Source organism: Ranitomeya variabilis, chromosome 4 (assembly GCF_051348905.1).
Source record: "Ranitomeya variabilis isolate aRanVar5 chromosome 4, aRanVar5.hap1, whole genome shotgun sequence".
Taxonomy (NCBI): domain Eukaryota; kingdom Metazoa; phylum Chordata; class Amphibia; order Anura; family Dendrobatidae; genus Ranitomeya; species Ranitomeya variabilis.
Genome location: NC_135235.1, coordinates 236503457 through 236528942, shown reverse-complemented (window position 1 = coordinate 236528942; position 25486 = coordinate 236503457). Strand labels below are relative to the sequence as shown.

Below are 25486 nucleotides of genomic sequence, written 5' to 3'. Positions count from 1 at the left end.
TGTGTGAAGTAACACAATAGTAACACGTTTTGTTTGAACTTGCTTGGGTCACTGTCATTTCACTGTGTATGGTCCTACCGCTGCATCACATATGGTGGAGAATGCGGGCATGTGAACTAAGGCATACCCCCAGAGAGTGCTGCAGATTGTTGTGTGAGTCTGCTGGAAAAATGGAGGAACTTTTGGAGCAGGTTGTGCTCAGTCAGCAAAGGCTTCAACAAAAGACGCTGCAGCTTCAACATTCCCAGCAAGAGATTTTGCAGCAGCAGGAGACACTGCAGAGGGAGCTAGCAGAGCTTCAACAATATAAAGTGGAGACCTCTAATGTGAGGGGTGAACAGCAGAGTCCTGAAGAGACCCCAAAGGTAAGGGGCGATCATTGGGTGTACCAGTGGTCCTATGTAGAGACTCGGTCTGCCAGGTCTCAAGCAAGTGACTTGTTGCAATTGGTGGAGGAGTGGCTCCAGCCTGAGTTCTGTTTTCGTATGAGATGATGGAGAGAATCGTGGCTGATCAGATGGTGAGGGCTCTGCCAGCCACCATGCAGCTTTGGGTCGGGCTGAGGGACCTAGGCCACCTGAAACTGCTGATAGAATTGATTGAGCGGTATAAGTCCACTCAGGACGTTGCACCAGAGCCCGGGCATGGGGCTAGTAACTGTTCGGTAACATCTAAGCCCATGGACTGTAGGAACACTGGTCAGGAGTCTATGTGTGCCCAGCCTGTCTGTATCACCACTAGGGGCACAGCTGGCGGCGAACCAGAATTGTGCCAGGTACTTGTGAATGGGTGCCGAACAGAGGCTCTCCTGGACACGGGGAGTAAAGTGACTCTGGTCCATCGTTCCCTTGTTGCTGGGGACAACACCAACGGACAGAAAGTGGAGGTAATGGGTATCCATGGGGAAATCCGGGAGTACCCGACCGTGGAGGTCAATGTTTCTACACCATGTGGAGACATTAGACATGTGGTGGCAGTGGCAAAGACCCTTCCCTATGGGACTGTGTTGGGAAGAGATTTTCCCCTGTTTTGGTCCCTGTGGGAGACAAGGGTAAACCCTCATGGAAAAAGTTATACCGGGTGCAGAACCCAAAGATATTGAAATACCTGCCATAGGGGTCTCCAACCTAGGGACAGAGTGTAATCCCGATAGGCTCCCCCTAGAGGTAGCGGCAGGAGAAGCTAAAGATGTTGTTTTGGGCGTAGAACCCGAAGATCCTAAGATGTATGCCACAGGGGTTGCCAATTTAGGATTAGAGTGTAATCCCGATAGGCTCCCTCTAGAGGTTGTGGCAGTAGAGGTTGTGGGGACCCCATTGAACCCTGAGCTGGAGGTGTTCCCTGGTAAGGTTGGGACAGCTCAGATCCAGGGTCTCTTTCGGAGACGCAGATATAAAAGGCGTAGGTATGAGAAGAGCCGAGAGTGTATGATCGCAGAGGCGACTGGGGACGTGCGCACGAGGAACCCTCTGGCACCGGTCAAGGATGGGGCCGGGGGTCAGGGTAAATTTGATAGTGCTCACTAGACAGCAGTGTCGGGAGGCTCCGGTTCGGGTGCGGCGTAGTACAGATATATGCTCAACTCAACTCTGCCAGCGCGGTCCCTAACGTTTCGGCGTGACATAGTCACTGAGGCACGGGTAAGGGTACAGAGGAAGCGGTACCAGGGGCCCGAAAGCAGATACTTAGGTGACAGGATGATCCGTGGGGTTAGTGAACCTGAAGTAAACAAAGTAAAGACCACCCAAAACTGGCCCAAATCTGTGGTTAATCAGAAAAGAGGGTTTGGCTTCTGCAATGGAGATCAGGGTGGGTGGTCCCGTAACGAAATATGGAGGAGAAACGCAAAGGGGAGGGATGCGTGCGTTGATCGATGGTTCCGGTCCCTACTTTGGTTTCCTAATGTAGTGAGCGGGGATGTCAGGAGGGCATACCGATGCCCTGTCTTTCGCTCTTACGGGGTAAAAAATGTTCAACCCCACAGGTATGAACAGGGGGGAGGATATGTAAGGCAGTGACCCCTGTTACAGCTAGGGGGCGCTGTATGTGCTCTGCAGAATGTGCATGGAAGCGTAGTGAGGCCATGAGGGCGTACTACAGACACAGGTGTGGCTGTAATTAGAATAGTGAAGCAGTGACTGTTTAAAAAGCCCTGTAGTAGTGGGGGAGGTGTGTCATTGTGTTCTTGGAAGCAGACAGGGCAGTTGTCTGCAGAGCTCTCTGTGTGGAGCAGCACAGAGGCTAAAGGAACCAGAGAGACTGACACCCTGCGTCTTGGGCTGTCTTATGTGTACCCGGCTGCACTCCAGAGGATAAAGAGTGCAGTGCGCTGAGTGAGTACAGAGACTTGTTACCGGCATGCAGTCACCCAGGAAAACTGGACAGAGGGAAGTTCGGCCTGTGTATTGACTGCATCATATAGCCATGCATTATTAATGGACTGTATGAAGAAGCTGTGTACTATATTGACTGTGTGAAGTAACACAATAAAAGAACGTTTTGTTTGAACTTGCTTGGGTCACTGCCGTTTCACTGTGTATGGTCCTACCGCTGCATCACATATGGTGGAGAATGCGGGCATGTGAACTAAGGCATACCCCCAGAGAGTGCTGCAGATTGTTGTGTGAGTTGTTAATTGATGCCACCTTCTTCTAGTCCTCACAATCCATGAACCTTTTGGGTAAAACCAGTTCTTGCATGTTAGGTTGTGTGCTGATAGAGCGGGGTCTATGCAATAAGCTGTAATGTGGGGCAGGGTGGTAGCCATGGGCGGGTACTTGTCTCTTACACCCCGGCACGGTGGGGGTCCGGACTGGATGTGTGGACTTGTGCTATGGGGGTGCTAAGTCCTTGTAGGCCACATGTTAACAATGACTTTGGATGGCCAGGACCAGATGTTGAGGGCTTCAATGAGGGAGACCATCAGTCGAAAATAAACTTTTTACTGAACGATAACTTTGTGGGAATTATGTGCAGTAGATAGCGGGTACACATCTTTATGAACATTTCCTTCACAATACGGAGCATTTTTCACAGTCTCAATTCCTTTCTCGCTTCGTTTGGTCTCTATCTCCAATGTTTCCCTTTCCTTCACCACAACTCAGCTCAGTACTACAGTCCAGTTATCAAGAGTCCTTTACTCATCCCGTGGTTCCGTGTCCTCTTTCCCCTCAAGGGAACATTGTTACCAGTATGGCTGATCCTTAGCTTCTGTGCTACTGAGGCCTTGGAGCTCTCTCTCAGGGCACTATCTCTTCATCTCACGTTCGTTGTCCCGTCCCAGCGCATTACCTCCCAACCCAAACAGCTATGTCAGGAGAGCCGACAGGTCCTTTTCAGAAGGCTTTCCCTCAATTGGCAATTATGATTTATCCAATGGAGGCTCGGTAAATGTCTGATCGCTGCAGCGACAGAATGCATGCTATACTGCTGTCCTACTCGTGGCGTTTATGCATGCAGGAATAACAGGGGCTTTGGGCTACCCTATCTTATAAAAGAAGCCATTTATCACCCATCCAATGAGGAGGTGACAAATATTTTATGTGAGAATAGTCTTTACATTTGGATCATGCTGTAAATTGCTTCATATCCGTTATGGGAGAATAGGTTTTGAAACATTTTTGAGAGAGTACCAGCTCCCAAAACCTACTGTGCACATGCCCTAAAAAGCTGTGAGAACTGAGAATCACAGGTCAGCTCTGACCACCACAGTGACCAGGAGTCTGGACGCCCTCCTCACATTGTTGGTTACCGGGATCAGCTACCTGTTTTTCACTTGTAGATCACTTGACCTAATGATGCGGAGTCTGGGGTCCGAGGTTCACATGTCCCACAGTCCAGGCTCCCTCACTTCTCCGTGTGTAATAGAAGCACTTGCCTTGTAAAGCTGAGAGCTGCAGTTTATTGGCATTTATAAAAGAACATGTGCACGTTATCAGCCCTGGGAGTAATCCAGGCAGCGTTTATTGAGGATTGTCGTGCCCGGGGGAAGTATAAAGTATTCAGTGAGAATATGTCCTACAAACATACTGACACTTATCTCTCGCAGATATGGTTACATGCACCCAGCCTGCAGCGGGAGACCTCATGTCAGTGATACAAGCGCACATGTTACACAGGAATACAATTAGCATCTTGCATCATTTCTCTTACTACGCTGTATTACAATGTGTTTATTTCCATTGTTTACAAGCGGTGTACTGCACTGCAGAACATGTAGGTGCTATAAAAACCGCTCACATCACATCTCTGTCTCCAGGAGCTCACAGTCTAATATCCTATCTTCTAGGAAGCCAATTAACCAATCAGTATGTATTTGGAGTGCGGAAAAAAATCTATGTGCTTCCCACCAAAACAGCCCTTTCCAAATGTACGGAACGGACTTTCAGTTGCTAAATCTGCTGTATAATAAATGTAATGTATGCAAGGTCACGTTGTAAATAGAAGCTCAGATTATTACTAGTATTAGTATTAGTATTATATGACATCATAATGAATAGTACCAGAGCATAAATGTTCACAGGAAAAAACAAAGACACACTTTTTATAGCTTTTTGTGCACTTGTCATTTTATAGTCATTTATTTCAATGCCACATTTGGTGCGTCGTGTAAACCATAGGCACATTTTCCCACTGACTGGTGCATTATTTGAAGGATCGGAAGAATGCTTGTGATAGATTCTGTGCCAAAAACTGCATGTGAACAGTCCCTTAGATTATGTTTCTATGGGCGGATGAAATATGCTCTGACCCCCGTTTTAACAAGCCCTATTCACTCACAGTATAAACATGTGCTGCGGATTCTTTTCAGCGTGACCTCTCTGTTGCGAAAATGCTGTGGAATTTCACTGTGGATTTTGATCATTGCAATGAGGTTAAATTCTACACTAAAGACTACATCTGACAACAAGATTCACAATTTACATATGTGGATTTCATTGTGAATTATGGGGACTTTTAGCACAAATTCACCGCAAAATTTTTACACTTGGAGGTGCGCATACCCTATATATACACAGTCATGGCCGAAAGTGTTGGCACCCTCGGAATTCTTACAGAAAATTATTGCAATTACACATTTTGTTATACATGTTTATTTCCTTTGCGTGTATTGGAACAACACAAAATAAAATAGAGAAAAAAAGGCAAATTGGACATAATTTTACACAAAACTCCCAAAATGGGCAAGACAAAATTGTGGCACCCACACCTTAATATTTGGTTGCACCCTTTGGAAAAAAATAACTGCAATCAATCGCCTTCTATAACCATATGACCTAGGAGGTCCCTTCCAACCCTACCATTCTATGACCATCTACAAGTTTCTTCCACCTCTCACCTGGAATTACGGACTAAATGCTCCCGGTCTCGTATGTGAAGGCTTCTTCTCCCAACAGCAATTTTCAGATCTCTCCACAGGGAATCAATGGGATTTAGATCCGGACTCACTGCTGCCACTTCAGAACTCTCCAGCGCTTTGTTTCCATCCATTTCTGGGGGCTTCTTGAAAAAGTATAGATCAAGTTCAAGAGAAAAAAAGGAAACGTGTAATTAAAATTTAACCTTTATTACATATAATTTTAAAAATTTGCAATTAACGTACATACATCCAGTGTGGATGTACATTGGGTCACAAAGTTGTATTGGATGTGGCCCACCGATTCCTGGTAAATGGTATAAGAACATATTCTTAACAAATGTGTGCTTATAGTTAAGCCTGCGGCTGGCACAATCGTCCTTAGAAAATGCTGGTATACTGGCGAAACGAGCGTTGGGACACATGTCCTGGTAAGTTTGATAATACGTGGGAAAGTCAAAACAGACTGCCATAGGGATATTAGGCACAGTGGCTCTCTAGCGGCGATCATCCCCACTACACGTACACCGCTTACAATAACATCTGATGGGGAGAAATCATGCAATAACATCAGCGTGACCCACTGTTGACGCATGTTACAATAACTCATAGCGGTTTTCAAGTGGTGATTAACTATAAGCACACATTTGTTAAGAGTTGCAGACACAAGATACAACCGCAATGTCTAACCACAGGTGCCGTAATTAGCAGTAATCTACTATTTAAATTCAATTCTGGTGCACAGTGCTCGTGCCTTTAATGATACATACATATGAAAACAGGCATGAATAATACTAACACTTGCCTTTACCAATTTGTCAGAAGTTCTGGCATAATTAATATGAGAGCAATCTGACTACTAATTTATAGGGACAATAGTCAAGAATCCCAATAAATTCAAATTAATTTTCCCACATTTACCAGGAATCAGTGGGTCACATTCAATACCACTTTGTGACCCAATATACATCTACATTGGATGTATGTGTGTAAATTGCAAATATTTAACATTTTAAAATTATATGTAATAAAAGTTCAATTTTAAATACACATTTTCTTTTTTTCTCTTGATCTATAATTTACCGGTGCTGCACACCAATGTGTAATTTTGTCCTATGAGATTTGATCAATCTAAAAAAACTAAATTAATGAAAAAAGTATGTTTGGGGTCATTGTCCTGCTGAAACACCCATGACCTAGAACACAAACCCAGCTCTCTGATACTGAACACTACATTGCCACCCCAAATCCTTTTGTGATATTCAGATTTCATTATACCTTGCCCACAGTCAAGGCACTAAGTGCCAGAGGCAATAAAACAACTCCAAAACATCTTTGAGCCTCTACCATGTTTGACTGTAGGTACTATGTTCTTTTCTTTGTAAGCCTCATTCCATTTTCGGTAAAGAGTAGAATGATGTGTTTTACCAAAAAGCTCGAAACAAAGTTGAGTACCAACATTTTGGAAAGGTGCCAACAATTTTGTTAGGCCCATTTCTAGGGTTTTGTGTAAAATTATGTCCAATTTGCCTTTTTATCTATTTTTTGTTGTTCCAATACAAGCAAAGGAAATCAATATGTTTAACAATACCTTTTACTGCAATAATTTTCTATGAGAAATACTTAATTTTACACTTTCGGCCATGACTGTATATAATGACTTTATGTGTCACTATTGACTTTCATGTAACATTTGGCTACTGCATTTCTTAGGAAAAAATGCAGAAAAAAGTCCCATATTTTTCTTTCTAGAAGCATCCAAAATGCCTTATAGCCCATTATTTCTTACCTACTGTCTACAGCTGTTAATACGGATGATGCCGGTGTATTGTAATTACAGCCCTGTCTACTACGGAGGCTGAATGAAAGCTTCCCTAAAAGGTTAAGGAAATGAGAGAATCTCCTGAGACAGATGAGGCTATCTACCAGCCTGACCTTACACACTGACTGGGGCTTTAGAGACCCTCTGAGCACATGTAATATATAAGAGGGAACAAGAATGTCAGCCCGGGGCAGTCAGAGAGGATCGCCCCTGTATTTATAGCAAATAACCTTCCACCTCTTCCTCTCAGGAATAAAATGATATAAAGTGGGGTCTATGACTGATTGCAATATTCATTTGATTCTGGCCTCGATGGGATTCTGACTATTCACTTACTCATCAGCGAAAACACTTAGTCAGTGATGACTGCAGCTCTCCGTCATAAGCCGAATCAAATCATTCCCTTGGTTAATATCAAATATATCTTCCATCCTGAATAACAACAAAAATCTTATGTTGTATCTTTTAACTAAGTAGAAAAAAATCTTAACAATTAGCATTTATTACATATTATACAGCAAAAAACAGAAGTTGCCACAAGCAGATTATTCTTATTTTATTGGGCAGCGCCATGTAAAATATGTGAGCTTCTTTGACCCCATTTCATCATTTGTAGTTTTTAAAAGTGACTTTTTTTCACTTCTATTAGTTACCATTTTTAGAGTCAAATTCTTTAAAACAAATTTTGTGCAAAAACAAGGATTATCTTATTTTGTTTTTGGTTTTTTTTTAAATATTTTTTTAACATGTTACACGTTACTTGTCGAAAGCACAAAAATAAATTTAGACAGAGTTTGTACTCCAGTACAAAGTAGGGTACAATTGCACAAGAAATCTGCAATATTTCGAAAAGTCAAATTAAACTAAAAATCTGAATAAGGAGGTCAAGAATAACAGACAAACTAAGTAAAGTTACCTTAAAAAAGTGCACATTAAATAATTAATAGGTCATAAACAAAAAAATGTCACGTAGAACCAGTTTTACTCCAGAAATAAAGCGCAATGACAATGATGAGTCGAAGCCTGTGTGTGCATATGGCTTTATTATAAGCAGAGGCTCAATTTTTACAGGGCATGTTAACAATAGTAGCGCAGGGTACATATACATTCGGCACGTATGGCCTTGGTTTGCCCAGTCTGGTCTACTGATCTTACATCAGACATGACCTTAACTTTTTAGGAATGTGTAGGAACCACTGCAGATTTTATTGCATTTTTCTTCCATGTGAATGGACCCTTGCATGTATTTGCCACCTGTTTGGGCTGCAGTCCCAGAAAGGCGGTGCGTGTTGCCCCTTTGCGAGTCCATATAGCCTCCATCTCTATAGAATATGACTTCCAGAAGGTGACAGTGCGGAACAGATGAGAGGATTTTGGAGATTGTATGTATTTCAGTTCATCACGTGGTAGCGCTGTGTATGGTAAATCATCGGCTTGTTTCTCCCGGTGAGAATATAGATTGTTTATTGACCCGGATTTGTGATGTGAGACGCTACGGCTAATGAAAGCGAAATGACAAAAGAAATGGAACATGTTTTAAATGACAAGCCTGAATTTTACAAATAATGTAAACCATTTCATGTCACAATGTATTCTAAGAAGGAAAGAGATTTTTGCCAACATTAAGCAATCATGACGCTTTATTGATGGATAAGTTTTTGAAAACAGAATTTAATGCACACGGGCTAGGCAGCCAAAACGTACCTGACCGTGAATCTCGAAGGGTTTATTACCATTTATTTTCTTATTTTCATGCTCTCTGGACATTAAAGACCAGTACAACATACATACTATATCAGTGAAAAACCATACAGGAATTGGTATCCAGAAATTCAGATACTCTGGTTCCCACCTTCATAATTTCACAAGATCAGAAAGTGATCCTTCTTGTGTTGTCTTTTTGGAGTTTCTTTACCTTGATTTGTAAGTTTGTCATTCTAGTCTAAAACTATCCAATAATCCAGAGCAATTCATGATCAGGCAGACATCAATCTCCACTAATGCCAGATTAAAAGAATTTTACTGTAAACTTTCTTCTCTGACACAGGTCATTGCAATTCCCCAAAAAGTCATATTTAATTAGGCAAGAATCCAGGCGCGTGATTTAATTGCTTTGTCATGCTGAAAGTTGGGGTGGTGTAAAGTTAAACCACAGAAGGTAGAAAACCTGACCACTGTCAAGAACATCAGCAGATGTTGGATAGTAGGAATTGACTAAAAGACAAAAGTGGCCGGAAATAATGACCATTTGTTTGCAATTTATTCGCTGTACTCGATTCCGACCTTCTAGTTTTCTTTTCTTCCACAGTATACTGGAGTTGGTCCAGTCCTCTGCAGGCATCAGCTAAGTGTACATAACCTGATTCTGGGACAGCAGCCAGCCGCCTGGAAGAAGTGGGGCGATCACTGGGAGCAGCACCCCTGCACTTCCCTCACCACTACAAATCTGCTGGAAAATGAACTGCTTCTATTAAAAACAGGAATTTTCCATTTGCGGATCTGCATTTTGCCCCATAGCTTTTACATAAAAGTTCTTTGCAAAACTTGTGACATTGTTTAAAGGAAATGGGAGTTCTCAACCGGAAAGAATTGGATCAGTCTGTGGGATTTCATCACTAAATTGTGCATTGCTCAACATACAAGAGACGATCTGTAATGTGTTTTTTTTTGCCACGTGTTTGAGAAGGGATGCCAAATAATATGTGTCCGTGCACTGGTGGTCACCGGTAGCTACAATCTGTGCAGTTTTGGCATTGTCTCTGTCGTCGGCCATGATGGGTCCATTTCACACACGTAGCCTGGCTGTCTTTTATAATGTCTTGGCTATCTCTGCTGCTGGGAGAGTGCCTGAGAGTTAGCTTGACACAATGTGTAACAGTAATTAAGAAATAAGCCTCTTGCCCAGTTTCACAGTAATCAATGTGCTAAGTAACTTCCATGGTCCAATGCCTCAAAAATCACCATTAGCCTATGCCACTTACGGCCAGAAAATTTCTTATTTTCTGCCTTTCATCGGCTGCGGCCTGGAATCTTCGCATTGCTGTATTTATACATTTGCACTTAAACAATGACAATAAACACGTTCTCAGAGTGTTACGAATCAGAAATTTGTCCCATTTTCTCCACCATCTTCCAGTGAGAGCAAAGCGGCTTGGTTTGAGGGCTAGGTGGCCAAAATCTTCAGCTCAAGGCGGTGGGCCAGGCGGATTGAGTCTAAGATGGCATGAAGATAAAGGAGAGTTTGCAAATATCTTTGCCATAACTATTTAAGAACTAAACGTCAATGCATCTAAATGATCATAGTGCTCTAAAGATGATTCCATTTTGAACAGATTATGCTGCATACATCACCCAGCACTACAAATCAGACAATACTATTGATATGCAATGGCGCATTGACCATAGCTACAGCAAGTAGCACAAAGTGGTCAATGACATCCCCGATGTTCCTAAATCAAGCAGGACAGGTCACAGGGTGGGCAGAGATTACAGGGTCCGCTATTACCCCTGGGGCTGCACATCATCGCCAGCAGGAATCCGAGAACACTTGCATGAAATGACTCGGGGCTCCGATTCCTGCAGTCTTCCACCTCTTTTTATGAATTCCTCCCCGAAACTACAGGAGGAGGGAAATCTGTGCAGCAGGTATAAGGTAGAATTTTTTTTTACAAGGCAGGAGTTTATTTCGCTATCAACCCCTGAGGTGGCAATCATTAGATTTTTGTTTCATCTGCTGGCACTCTTTTCTTCCAGGGGAACTGGTGAAAAAAACTATTCCACAAGAAGCTTGAAAATAAAATCACTAAGTCAGACAACTTCTGAGTAATTGTAAACTGCAGTATGCGATAGACTAGATACAGAATATAGATAGATGTATAGAATGACCGAGAGTCGTACTCGATTAAACGGATAAGAGAAAGAAGTGAATGGGATCATAAGTCCGGGTCACATAAGGACATAGAGTCCTGCAAAACAACATCTATGAATCAATCCGGCATCAGGAAGAATCCCACAGGATTTCATGGGATCAGATGCGGCATTACTTTGTTATAAAGCAAACAGTGCAGGAGGAGAAAACACTGGATGGTCTGATACATGGTAACAAGGCCTCTGCAGATAGTTGCACAACAAATTACTGTTTTTTTTTTACATTTTGGAGATTTATCCAAATGTACTGTGCTCCAGATTTATTATTTGCTTCAAGCCTCACTCTGTGAAACACGGCACGGTCCGTGATGTATGGACTGGCAGTGAGTCTCCTGAGCCTACGATATGTCATTGAGGCTGCCACGCTCTGCATAGGAGACCTGCGGCCAAACTGTACATCGCAGGCCGTACTAGGACAAGTTTAGAAGATGGGGCAAGACTAAGAGGAGTCTTACAACACATCAGATTTTCTAGCATCATCTACCATTATTTTGGTGCAAAATATTGTTGTAAAGTAAGAGGTGTAAAGAAAGAAAAAGACTACAATACAACAAATATATCACCGAGCGTGCACCACTGTGATAACGCTAGCTTCTGCCTGTGTAGCCTATTCTAATGTTGGCCATTACCATAGTCCTAGATGTGAGGCTTTGAACACTTTAAAAAAATCATAAATAAACATAATCTATTATGGGTCGGTACCATAAAGATAAGAAGTGATTACAAGCTGAATTACAAATAAATATCTTAATTAACTTTATAAGAAACATTTAAAAAGACAGGACAATTTGGCCTCCAATGGGGAAGGGAGAAATCAACAGTTGGTAAAGTGGGGAGAGAAAAATAATAAAGTGAGGAAAAAGGGTATAATTGAGATATTACACAGACACTGCTAAAAAGAGGACAATATTAGGAACCCCAGTGTATCAAAATACTCCGAATTGGGGTAAAAGTATACCTAAATGGTGATTTCAGAGCAGTGTGGTTAATGCTGTCAATTGTTGACAAAGGGATTATAGGGGTTGGTTCATAGGAGGTGGAAATGGTACAGTCCCCTTTAAAAATAATTTTCTTCCAATATTGCCTGAAATTCACACTTGCATGAACACTCCATATGGCGGCATAGTTTCACAAGTATTTAACTTTATATATATATATACGGTATATATATTATATACACAAGAGTTGCTTGCACCTGGAGGACAATGGTGCAGCGTTCAGTGGCAATGTGGGGCTGCTGTCTTCCCTTCACGCCCAATTTGTCCTGTCTTTTTAAATGTTTTTTATAAAGCTAATGTTATTTAATAATGATATTTATTTTTAATTCAGCTTGTAATCACTTCTCGTCTTTAAGGTACCCACCCATAATAGATTATGTTTATTTATTCTTTATTCTTATGTTGGGTCTGAAGAGGTTCTCAAGACTTATCATATTGATAACTTGTGCTTAGGATAGGTCATCAATATCAGATCATGGATATCAGACACCCGGCACCCCCATCAACCATAAGTTTTCAGCTCTGATCGCACTGGCTGGATATAAATAATAAAAGGAGAAAAACAATACAGTTCCATACAGTGTGTAGTGGCCGTTCTGCAGCTCCTAGTCACTTCAATAGGACCTGGACAGCGGGTACATGAAGGCAGCCACTAAACAGTGTATGGATATGAGCGGTTTGGTCCATTCACAATCAGAGCATAGAACGTCTGATTGGTGGAAGTGACAGGTGTTAGACCCCTCGCCAACCCGATAACGATGGATAAGTCATCACTATAAGCCTCTACAACCCATTTGAGAAAGTACGTCTGTTTCTTTATTTCTTTGCCTGTGTAATTACTCTGAAATATCAGCATATCTGCTCTGATAAATCAAATACGTCATTATAATTTCAGGTTATAAAGTCAAATTATATTAAAGTAAAATTATAAGACCCCACTCATGGTTCCACATTATATATCCTCAGCCCTGGTCCTGCACTTGGCCCCTTCACCTTCCCGCCCTGCTTTTTGCATCCACACTGCACCCCCTTTGGTTGGTGATGACTCTTTATAGTGTCTATTCATCACAGCACTGAAAGGGTAAAAACACAACAACTGCTGAGGATCCTAAAGTGATCATTTGTCTATTGCCCCATCCCAGAAGCCCCCTCCTGCTTCAATTCCACCCCCCAAGGCTGTAGGTATTAATATGCAGGGCGCACCATCCTTAGCAGCAGCAAGGCAGTGTTCACACGTCTGGTTTTATTGATATCACATTGGGCTGTTCAGGGCTGTCACTGAGACATTCAGTAGTAAAGACCCCCTAAGGTGCAGCCTTAGCCTCCTCTGAAAGATTGACCACTAAAAAAAAGTCCAGAGTTTCATGCAAGGTGAGACAATAAAAGACATCTCACAGCGTTGGACATGCTTCAGAAAAAGCCCAAAGATGCCCGGCTCCCCCCAAAGTTGCTGTCATTCAGCGTCTTCACTCTCCCTTACCATTCACTCCTTATCTAAGGCAGAAAATAAACTCTTAAGCTTCCCATAGACGTTAGAAGAAAATCGCCTCATGGACGGACTGTTAACACTCACATATTAGGCTTGAACCCTAGGACGTCCTACACAAGTTCACCTAAAAAAGAAAATCCAGAAACAGTCATGTACTCCATGTGTAAAAGTATCAGCCTTGTAGCAACTATTCTGGCTTAGCCAGGAAGACATTTTTGCTAAAGTTATAGCAACTGCCTCCTGTGTGACCATTTTTTTTTTTTTTTGCACTGTGCAGTTCTTAGGTCGAGCACTTCGTTCACATAATATAAAGAAGGGAGCCATCTCTTAATCTCTAACCTATCAGTATATATCATCACACCATCATAATGAACACCTCATGAACAGGAATAATACTTGCTACAGTGGCTTGCTCAAGTATTCACCCCTCTTGGCTTTGCACCCATTTTGTTACATTACAACCTGTGTGTAAATATTTGTGTGATTACTTTGTGTATAATGCATCAGCACTAAATAGTCTAAGTTGGTGAAGTGAAGTGAGAAAAATATAGGCAGTAATTAAATTTATGGTATCAAATAACTAAAATTGTAATGTGCATATGAATTCACCTCTACTGCTATGAAGTCCCTAAAAATTTCTGGTGCAAGCAATTCCCTTCATAAGTCCCATGCTTAGTGACAGAACGTCCCCCTGTGTTCAATCTAAGTGTCGCATGTCTGTCAGTATATAAACTTTACTATTTCTGAAAGGTCACAGAGGCTGCAACACCATTAACAAGAGGCACCATTGACCAAACCCCACCATGAAGACCAAGGAGAACTCCAAACACCACCAGGAAAACCAAGGAGAACTCCAAACACCACCATGAAGACCAAGGAGATCTCCAAACACCACCAGGAAAACCAAGGAGATCTCCAAACACCACCATTAAGACAAAGGAGATCTCCAAACAACACCAAGAAGACCCAAGGAGATCTCCAAACACCAAGAAGACCAAGGAGATTTCCAAACAACACCAGAAAAATCAAGGAGATCTCCAATCACCACCATGAAGACAAAGGAGATCTCCAAACAACACCAAGAAGACCAAGGAGATCTCCAAACAACACCATGACTACCAAGGAGAATTCCAAACACCATGAAGACCAAGGAGATCTCAACCCAGTGGATAGCACTGCAGCCTTGCGGCGCTGGGGTCCTGGGTTCAAATCCCACCAAGGACAACATCTGCAAGGAGTTTGTATGTTCTCCCCGTGTTTGCGTGGGTTTCCTCCGGGTTCTCCGGTTTCCTCCCACATTCCAAAAACATACTGATAGGGATTCTAGATTGTGAGCCCCATCAGGGACAGCGATGATAATGTGTGCAAACTGTAAAGCGCTGCGGAATATGTTAGCGCTATATAAAAAAAATAAAGAAGACGACCAATGAGATCTCCAAACAACACCATGAAGACCAAGGAGATCTCCAAACAAGTCAGGGACAAAGTTGTTGAGAAGTACAAGTCAGGGTTATAAAAGCTATCCCAATCTCTGATGATCCCCCAGAGCACCATCAAATCCATTATCATCAAATGGAAAGAACATGGTACCACAACAACCCTGCCAAGAGAAGGTGCCCACCAAAACTCTCAGCCTGGGCAAGGAGGGCATTATTCAGAGGGGCAGCACAGAGACCACAGGTAACCCTGAAGGAGCTGCAGAGTTCCCAAGCAGAGACTTGAGTATCTCTTCATACAACCACAATAAGCCGTACACTCCATAGAGGTGGCCTTTAATTACACGAAAACTGGAAGGCTCGTTTTGAGTTTGTAACACTCAAAAGGGGGTTAAGGTGAAACGTGTAATCCAATGAATCTGTGGTCAGACTTGAATTGCTGTTCACCAGACAAAACCATCTAACTTGAAGGAGCTGAAGCAGTTTTGCCTTGAGGAATGGGCAAAAATCCCAGTGGCAAAATGTGGCAAAAGCTCATAGAGATTTATCCAAAGTGACTTGCAGCTGTAACTGCAGCAAAAGGAGGATCTACAAAGTACTAACTTTAGGGGGGTGAATAGTTATGCACACTTAAGTTTTCATTTTTTTTGTCTTATTTGTCGTTTGCTCCACAATAAAAAGAAAACTAAATGTTCACAGTTGTAGGCATTTTCTCTATATGAACTGATGCAAACCCTAAAAAAAACAACAAAAAACTGTGAAATTCCAGGATGAGAGGTAACAAAATGTGAAAAATGCCAAGGGGGAGTGGGTTGAATACTTTCAGAAGCCACTGTACATCTAAGGGTACCGTTACACTAAAAGACTTACCAACGATCACGACCAGCGATACGACCTGGCCGTGATCGTTGGTAAGTCGTTGTGTGGTCGCTGGGGAGCTGTCACACAGACAGCTCTCTCCAGCGACCAACGATCAGGGGAACGACTTCGGCATCGTTGAAACTGTCTTCAACGATGCCGAAGTCCCCCTGCAGCACCCGGGTAACCAGGGTAAACATCGGGTTACTAAGTGCAGGGCCGCGCTTAGTAACCCGATATTTACCCTGGTTACCATTGTAAAAGTTAAAAAAAAAAACACTACATACTCACCTTCTGATGTCTGTCACGTCCCCCGGTGTCCACAGGGTTACGCGCTGCTGCCCAGAGCTTCCTGCACTGAATGTGTCAGCGCCGGCAATTACGCAGAGCACAGCGGTGACGTCACCGCTGTGCTCTGCTTTATTGCCGGCGCTGACACATTCAGTGCAGGAAGCTCTGGGCAGCAGCGCGTAACCCTGTGGACACCGGGGGACGTGACAGACATCAGAAGGTGAGTATGTAGTGGTTTTTTTTTTAACTTTTACAATGGTAACCAGGGTAAATATCGGGTTACTAAGCGCGGCCCTGCGCTTAGTAACCCAATATTTACCCTGGTTACAAGTGAACACATCGCTGGATCGGCGTCACACACGACGATCCAGCGATGACAGCGGGTGATCTGACGACGAAAGAAAGTTTCAAACGATCTGCTACGACGTACGATTCTCAGCGGGGTCCCTGATCGCAGTAGCGTGTCAGACACAGCGAGATCGTAAGTATATCGCTGGAACGTCACGGATCGTGCCGTCGTAGCGACCAAAGTGCCACTGTGAGACGGTACCCTTAGTTGTAGCGTACAATGTGGTTAATTGTCACAGGCTAAGATTTTAAGTCATATGTATGCTGATCCTTGCTGCTGGGAACAGCAGGTGGAAAATGTACTTTTACTCATTAGCAGGTTCCTATATGGGAAAAAACAGGGGCACAGAAAGTCTCAGCAATCCAGGAATACCCCAACCCCCCCCTCTAAAGTAGCGCCCTAACCCCTATATATCGTATACCTCCCAACACTATCGACCTGACCTAGTCAGAGAAGTGGTTCGATCAGTGGATCAGACTGAATTTAGTCCTTAAATCTGTGCTTCTATGAAATGTAATTCCTGGGGCTTTAAGGTATAATAGTTAAAGTAGTTCAGAAAGTAGCCTCGAAGAATAATCTGATTCCTGAGCTAAGAGATGACAGTCTAATTGGACTTAGAAATAAAAGCCAACTCCATTACGAATGTGTGGGGATATTCACAAACCTCATTAGTTGATCAGATCACAAGCTTTTCTGTCCCAGAATGTCAGATTCAACGGTATCAAGTGAAAATCCCCATTGAAATCAATATAAAACCAGATTTCACTCCTGACTGGGGCTTGGGAGCCTCTCCATACAGATTCTAGACTGGCCAGAAAAGCATCGTTTGGGCTGAAATGTACGATTTCGATGTTTCTTGTGTCACACTTGGCTGGTTTAGCTTTGGTTAAAAATAAGAAATAAGCCTAGCCTCCGGAGCCCCCCCATAATACAGCTCTGCAGCTTCGTGGACTCCAGCTGAGCTGTAAATCACTTTTTCATTTTCCGAACTCTGCTCCCCAGTCTGTTTGGTATTCAAGGGCACCACACCGACCCGGAGTGTCATTCTGCTTTGGCCGAATTACTTGATTAAAACGCATATAAACTATTACTGGCTTCATTTTCCTTCTATTGCTGCACGCCATGGATTCTAAGCTGCATTAAACTGTAATAAAGTTTGGGGGGGGAGGGGTGTAGGGATGTCTTGGTGTACCTCACATTGTGCCTTCGTTTATTAAAGGATTGTTTACAACCTTTATGATTTTACGTGGGCTGCTGCCTGACTTTAGACCATTTCTATTTATTAGTATGGGAGCAGCTACAATATGTGCCCAGCTGTTTGCAAGTTTGGGGTCTCTGTGCATAGGATTTGGATGTTTTTCGGCACAGCTCCACCCCAGACCCCTATCTCCCCCCTTTCTCCATTGGACCTGTCATAACTGCAAAGAAAAGAGCAGCTGGGAATCTTAATATTTGTGTTTCTTCTCTTGCAAAGTGAAGCAGAGGTCACCAAGAGATTAAGTGTGGATTGCAACCCGTCTAGCAGCTCTATCTTCCATATTCATGATATGGAAAGAATTTGATTCCGACTTTAAAAAAAAAAAAATTCCCAGTAAAAATCACACCTAAAAATAAAAAAAATGCAACATCAAAACCTAATATAGAAGGAGTAAAAAAAAAAATAAGTTTCTGGGTTACTTCTGTGCATTTGATGCCTTTCTCTTTTATTCTGACTCCTAAACTGGTAAAACCAGAGTAGACTGCGGATTTCCTCCGGACTCATACATTTCCATTAATAGTCAGCTAACCTGAGAACGATAAGGTCACATCCCCACTTATTCTGTTGCCTTTCCTGCTAAGAGGATTATATGAAATTACTGAGCAGCAAATATATAGACCAGGTGGGCACATTTCCAGAGATTATCTGGATACATGTCCGCAGCTCAGAGCTGAGGACATTATTGGTTCGGAGGTGGGGGCTGTTAATTGCATCATTATGAAGTAATAAGGATGAACGGCTTTACGCAAGTTCTCCAATATCTTTACTTCAAAACTCATTTCTACCTTGAGATGTGCGCGGTTACACTGACTCCAGCTAGAGGGCGCTCAGTTTGGTTTGCTATCCAGAGCAAACTCTTTTTTTTCCGCTTTTTAGGGAATTTATAATTCAAATCTTGCAAACATGAGGTCTCGTTCAAGATCTAACTCACTTGAATCCTTCTGATTTTGGTAAATTAATCCAAATCCCAATGTATCTGCCATGTTTAGCCCGTGGGATCAAGAGAACATACGGATGATGGGCAGGAGAATATCCTTTTCCAATGCCTTATGTCCACTTCTTACAAGCAGAATCGTCTTCCCAAAATTGACATTAGAAGATGGCAGTTTTTGGAAGCTGTAACCTGCAACAAGAATGAGAACATTACTTCCTTCAATAAATAAAATGTATACCTCATACACAGACAATTTGGTGTGTAGCATTCACATTCTCACATTTCTTCAACTGTACAGGCTTTATTGCCAAAAAAATATTATGCATTTTTGCAATGTAATTTGTGTTTTAAATACTGTCAGGGAATAAGAACGTTATCGTTCATACTCAGATACTTAGAACGTGACCAGGAAAGCCGTACAGTAGGCACCGATGCCTTTACATGCACTGGTGTATGCAGCCTTCAGTACAGGACAACTGAATAGGAAAAAAATCAAGGTTTGTACTCAATGACAGCAAGCAGAGGGTGAAATGTGGACAGTAATTGTACTTTACTGACTGAAGGAATAGGGAGTGGATTTGAGAACGATATTAGGCCTGGGATGATAATAAACCAGTGTTGTTCTCCCATCAGGGAATCGTCTGGATGAAGGGTCAGATGTGGAGTCAGAACCAGACCTTCCTCTGAAGCGGAAACAGCGCCGCAGCCGCACAACCTTCACTGCTGAGCAACTAGAAGAGCTGGAGAAAGCCTTCGAAAGGACACATTATCCAGATATATACACCAGGGAAGAACTAGCACAGCGGACCAAGCTCACTGAAGCCAGGGTGCAGGTATGCATTGCAGGTCCTTGGGTGTTGCTGCCGGCAGATTCAATGGATACTACTTTATTATTAGTTTTTGGTTTTTTTTTAATTATGGATAAAAAGATAGCATTTATCTGTAAAATTCTTTATGTAAATGAGCATGACTCCCAATGTAAATGCATGAATAAGGCGAACCTGCTGGGCACACTGTTCCTGCGAGGGTTCGTGGATGCAGAGCAGGTGCTCGCACAACTTGTGGGAAACTCTCTGACAAAGACTGTATTTGACGGCGTAACTTCAGGTCAGATATGTACACAGAGATCCAAAGGGTGAAGGGTGTGAACAGATTTGTGAATATAATAGGGTCTCTGGAGGACGGGGGTGAGCAGGGATTGAGCACGGGGGACAGTGAAATGTAGTTAGAAGTGCTTATTCTGACAGAAGTACATGGATTGGGTTACAGGCCCAGAGAGGGGAAGCCTGCAGAAGAGAAACAGTATACAGCATGTGTATGATATGTAAAGGATCTGTGCTTGTCTCATGAGCCAACTCTCTAATTGTGTGAGAGCTAATCACACTCTGATACCCTGGTGTGATTCTATGGTGCCATCATACTCCCATGGGTTCACTATTGGCGGCTCACCAGGGACCACGATGGTGCAGAGGTCGTACGGAGGGGTCTGTGAAGTGAAATCACCTTCTCAGCTGGGATTCTGGGAAGACTGCCTTGCATATTTCTCTTCCACATGAGCAGATTACCCCCTGCCTCTGGCAGCTTGGACGGTGAACCTGCCAGTGTTCCTGCAGCAGCTGTTTGGCGCATTCCTGGCCCATTCCTCACGCTAACATCCTGGCAGCTGAAGAGCGTTCCCATCATGTTCGGGCCGACCACCCTACTGCAATGTCTTCAGATACTTTAATAAAATTGACCCCAGTTTAATAAAATTTTACTCATCTCCATGTCTAGATGAACTTAAGCTTGAATCTGCAGTAAATTTGGATGTCACCATTTATACATTTGCATCAGTGGTTATTAAGGTAATAATTCTCTTTTTTGCTAATCCTATTGGTTTTATCTCTACCCACTACAGGTCTGGTTCAGTAACCGAAGAGCTAGGTGGCGCAAACAAGCCGGAGCCAACCAGCTGGCTGCCTTCAACCACTTACTGCCTGGTGGCTTTCCCCCCACAGGAATGCCAGCATTGCCCCCATACCAGCTCTCTGAGACGGCGTACCCAACGGCCAGCCTCTCTCAAGGTCAGGAGACCGTTATTCTTCTGTTTTGTGTTGTCGAATAGATTGTGAACCTGTTTTGTTCATGAACTTTAACTGGGGTTCCTTCACACCCATATTTATATATATATATAGCCACACGTAATACATCTGCATAGGTGAAAGTACCTAATGTATGGGTCATTCTCATCATATCATGGGTAAGGGCCAGTCACCACATCCGGAATATCACCCAACGTTCCTGTCTCTGTACCCATAGATGGAGGAAGCACGCTCCACAGACCTCAGCCTCTTCCCCCTTCATCGATGCATCAAGGAGGCTTATCTGCTGCAACCGCAGACACAGGAGCCGCTTATGGAGCAAGACACAGCTTCTCCACCTACTCCGACAGTTTTATCAACCCGGGAGGACCGTCCAACCATATGAATCCGGTCGGTAACGGCCTCTCCCCACAGGTAAGCAGTGGTAGATCCATTAATCCTTAGACTTATGTTCTGGAAAGCAGCAGTGATACATGTACGCTCCCTAGTCATCTATAACTCCAGACTCTTGTATCTCAGTCAGGGGTTTTGATGACCGATTATGTTAAAGGTTAAACAGGACAATAATTTGGGGTCTTGCTTTGTCATTTAGTCCCATAAATATTTGGAGACTGTAGAATATTACTTTTTTTATATCCTATTTTTGGTATGGTTGCATAGATGGTGCAATTAGCTTTAAAAAGGGTGCACATACTTTTGCACAGTGGGTTATTAGCAGCTAGCACAGTGTTGAATGACTCGAGAAAATAAGCAACTTGTATTAATCATCATCTAGAGCAGAGATGCTTAAGTCAGGGCATGTTGGGAGTTGTAGTTTTGCAGAAACTGAAACGCTAATGGTTGCGCAGGATGCTCTGCGAAGTATATAGCAAGAGATACTTGAATATGGAGTCACGTGAAGGATGTAGATAAGTCATCGCCACCTGTGCATGGAATATGCAATGTGATGATGGACGTTTAGGTTAACAATATCTTGCCTACGATCCTGAATTAAGGGCAAGTGTTGCACACGAAAGATATTGAGCGCTGTGGGGAGCCCTGGATATTTTACAGAGTGCAGGAAGGGAAAGATATTGGCACGGTAAGTATTCTCACACAAGTTGGGGACAGCAGAGTGGGAAATATTGGGCACTACAGGGAGCCTTTAATAATCTGGAGACTGGGAGGAAAAGAAAATAATTATCAGGAGCACTGTATATTATATTGGACACTGTGAGGACTGAGATATATGTCTGGGAGTAGCAGATACTGAGCTTTTTACATGCGATAGAATACATTAGGGACTACAGGAGTTAAGGCCATGCTTTCCACACTCATTAAAGAACAGAAAATCACTTTTTCCACCCTTTTTTTCTTGGAAAATATTCTAGATATCCAATATCTCATTGTCTTGATCTAGAATGACATGCATTTAATCTAGTGTAGTTAATTGCCGGCACTGTGTGGCATATCGGCCACACAAGACTAAAGCAGGGTTAAAACTGGGTTTGCACAGTGCCTTGTAAAAGTCTAGTCTGCGCTGCGGTGAAACCTTAGAAATGCATCATATCGGCAATGGTGAAGGTTGTAACAGGAGATACATTCGCAGCCTTATTTTTGTTACATCGACGCTTGGAAAACGTAGACGCTGAAATAATTACCAGTCCATAAATAGATCAATTTAGGAATATAAATGACAAAACGCAAACAAACAGATCTGCTCTCGCTCATTCCCCCCGATTTCATCCTAATCTTCTGATGGACAGTATCCCAGCCCATAGCGCTCTCACTTCGTCATGGCAAAGAGCTGAAGAACTGACATAAAGAGATAATCCATAATATATTAAGTGTGATTTCCAGTAGTTGACAGCTCGTGTAACATCCATTACTTGATTTTATGTTTGTCTCGTGTGTGTTAAACACCAATGTAATTGTCTTTATAGAGGAAAAGGTGCAGTTGACAAATTCTGGAACATTAGCATCACAATTGTCGATTATTAGACTCGGCATATCTATAACATGGTGGTGTTGTAACCTGGTTGTGCGCTCGGCGATAATCACATGGGCCTCTGCTATGTTCTCCCCCTTTCTTCCTATCGCGCCCTGCTTCTTTTCTTTTCCAAGGCGCTGCGCTTATAATAGGCATTTAAAATGAGACTTGCTGGGCGCGGGAGGGGAACTGCAAGGGGTGTTAAATACTACAAAATTAGAAAAAAAAAAAACTGATGCAAATCATTGGTAAAGAGAAAATTATGTGCAATTACCCAGCGATATTGGGCAGCTCGGCCCACCCTCGACCAACAAGATCTCATTAACAAGCAGAAAATAAGATTGAAATGGTGTGTAAAAGAGCTGAAAAATGAATTTCAATGCTGCATTTGTCCACAATTACCCCCTCGTTCACACATATTTTATTGCAATTTTTTTATTCTTCTTAATCTTTCCATCCCTCAAAGCAGATTGGCGACATCCTAGCATTACAGAGGCTGAGGGAGTGAGCATTAAGGATTTTCCCTCTCTGAAAGTCAACCCTGCTCCCTGCTCCTTGGCGGCTGCTCTGCGTGGATAAGGCAGTGGTAGTCAGACAGAGACGACAGGGCAGAGGGACGTTATGTGCTGCTGCGAGGGGCTGTGATTGGTCAGAGTGCGATAAGACAACGCCGAGTGTTACTTCCCCCAAACCGAAGGGGCTCAATCTCATCCACTATTAATATATAGACGTCGCCTTCATTAGCTTTCCTCTTGGCTTGCGTTATCCCAAGATGAAAGGGCATGAAATGACTAGGAACAAAACAAAAAAACTTTTGCCTTATTGTGTCGACTGCAGGGAGTAATGTCAACTTTTTTTCTAAGCAGGTCATCTCTGAAAACATATGCTGGTACTAGTAGTACTATGCAAGTAGGGCTGGAAGGGTTAAGCGACTGCTCTAAAGTGCAACGTAAAGTCTTTAGTTTTTAGTAAAATTTTAATGACGCTTCTCACTTTTATTTTTGTAGCATGGATAGTAAAAAGTATATGGTAACATTTTTTAATGTCTGCATTCACAGCATTTGCTTTGTAGTGTTATGGGGATCAATGGCTTTTCGTAACCCAGAATACTTAAGGTATCGATTTTTTTTCTGGCCTTTTATTCCATAGGGGCCACTAAATAGGTATATGTTTGGAAAAGAATAAAAGAAAAAAAAAAACACCTCAAGCTACAGAAGTTTTTATATCACAACACAACTAATAAAAAACCTGTGTGAACAGGGCCCAAGAATAAGGTCTAACGAATAAACCTAAAGTCCGATATGGTCCAATACTCATCAGAGCCTGCCACTCAGGAAACGCTGGTATTGCGTATGGATGGGTGCGATACATTGTGGCATCAGGACGTGGGCATCTATCCAGAATTTTATTGCTGGTTTTACACTCCACACTAACATCACATGGAGGAATCTGGGATGCTGGGTGATGGGAAGCCACCTGCTGCCGTCAGTCAGGGTATTAAGAGCTGCACATTCCTTTACACATGAGAAAAAAAGACAGAAAACCTCTGTATTTTCCGAGGCCAGAGCTGGGATTTCCTAGTGTCCCCAGAGAGGGGAGATTTCTAGTTGGGCTTTTTGCTTACTTAGAAAAACTGCCAAATATACTGTATTGAGTGTGAAGTTTGTCTCTAGAAAAAAAAAAGCGTTTATTAACAGCTCGGAGTCATTACATACAGACACTTCAGCATCATGCTGCACATTTATTACAATAATTAGTGGAGAAAGTGTCTAAATCTTCTGCATTTGTAGCAGGACTAGTAAGAACAAAATGAATCACCTGACATGATGGCATTAGAATACCCTTTACTTGCTGGAGAGAATTTATAACACTGTCGTCCTGCCTGGGGACATGCATTCTCTCCATACGCTGCAAGTAAATGTGTTAAGATGCTTTATTACAATCACGTAGCATAAAAAATATCTTGTTATAAATGAGAAAGCAGCCATCACAGTGGCTCAGTGGTTAGAACTTGCAGCGCTCGAGTTCCTGGATTCAAAATTGACCAACATTTGCAAGAAGTTTGTATGTTCTTCCCGTGTTTGTGGGGTTTCTCCCACACTCTAAGGACTGATAGAGAACGTAGATTGTGAGCCCCAAAGGGCACAGCAATGATAAGGTCTATAAATCTGTGGAAGTAACGGTGCTATACAAGCAATACATAAATAAAATACCTTAAATTGAGGTTTTCAAAGCATGGAACTAAATGGAAAAACCCACATTTTAAATAGCGAATTTATTAGGTGACCTTGCCTGTATAAAAACACCACATACCTGTAGTACATAAAGACAATCTGGCCAGATAAATGGAATTACAATTACAAATCAGATATATACACCATAAAGTCAAATAGAAAAGTCAATGAGTAAATCCGAAGGGCCCACCTGTTAGTCCTACCTTTATTCTATAGTACTGATAAAAATGAGAGTTCCAGATAAGGAAAGAACAGACCAAAAATTATACACTTGTCGGGCTCGCCCCACCCAAAATTTCTGACAAGGAATTCACAGGAAATCCAATTCAATAAATTACATTTCCCCTATTAAATTCAATTTTTCAAATCCCCTGTGGAACAGTCCATGGACATGTGGAAGGCAATGGAAATTTACAAATGACAGCAATGTTTCCATTAATTAGTCGGAGATTTTACCCTGGATTTCAGCACGGAATAAACATTG

The 25486-nt window shown here is 42.5% G+C and overlaps 1 protein-coding gene across 5 annotated transcripts in view; it reads left to right on the top strand.

The window, feature by feature from the left end:
* PAX7 (paired box 7) overlaps nt 1-25486 on the top strand; it is a 110479-nt gene that overhangs the window by 39520 nt on the left and 45473 nt on the right. For all 5 annotated transcript variants that reach the window (XM_077260339.1, XM_077260343.1, XM_077260341.1 and 2 more), the window contains exons 5-7: nt 19352-19551; nt 20616-20781; nt 21017-21213. In XM_077260339.1, the coding sequence (XP_077116454.1) occupies nt 19352-19551; nt 20616-20781; nt 21017-21213 (563 nt within the window). The remainder of the gene's footprint in view (nt 1-19351; nt 19552-20615; nt 20782-21016; nt 21214-25486) is intronic.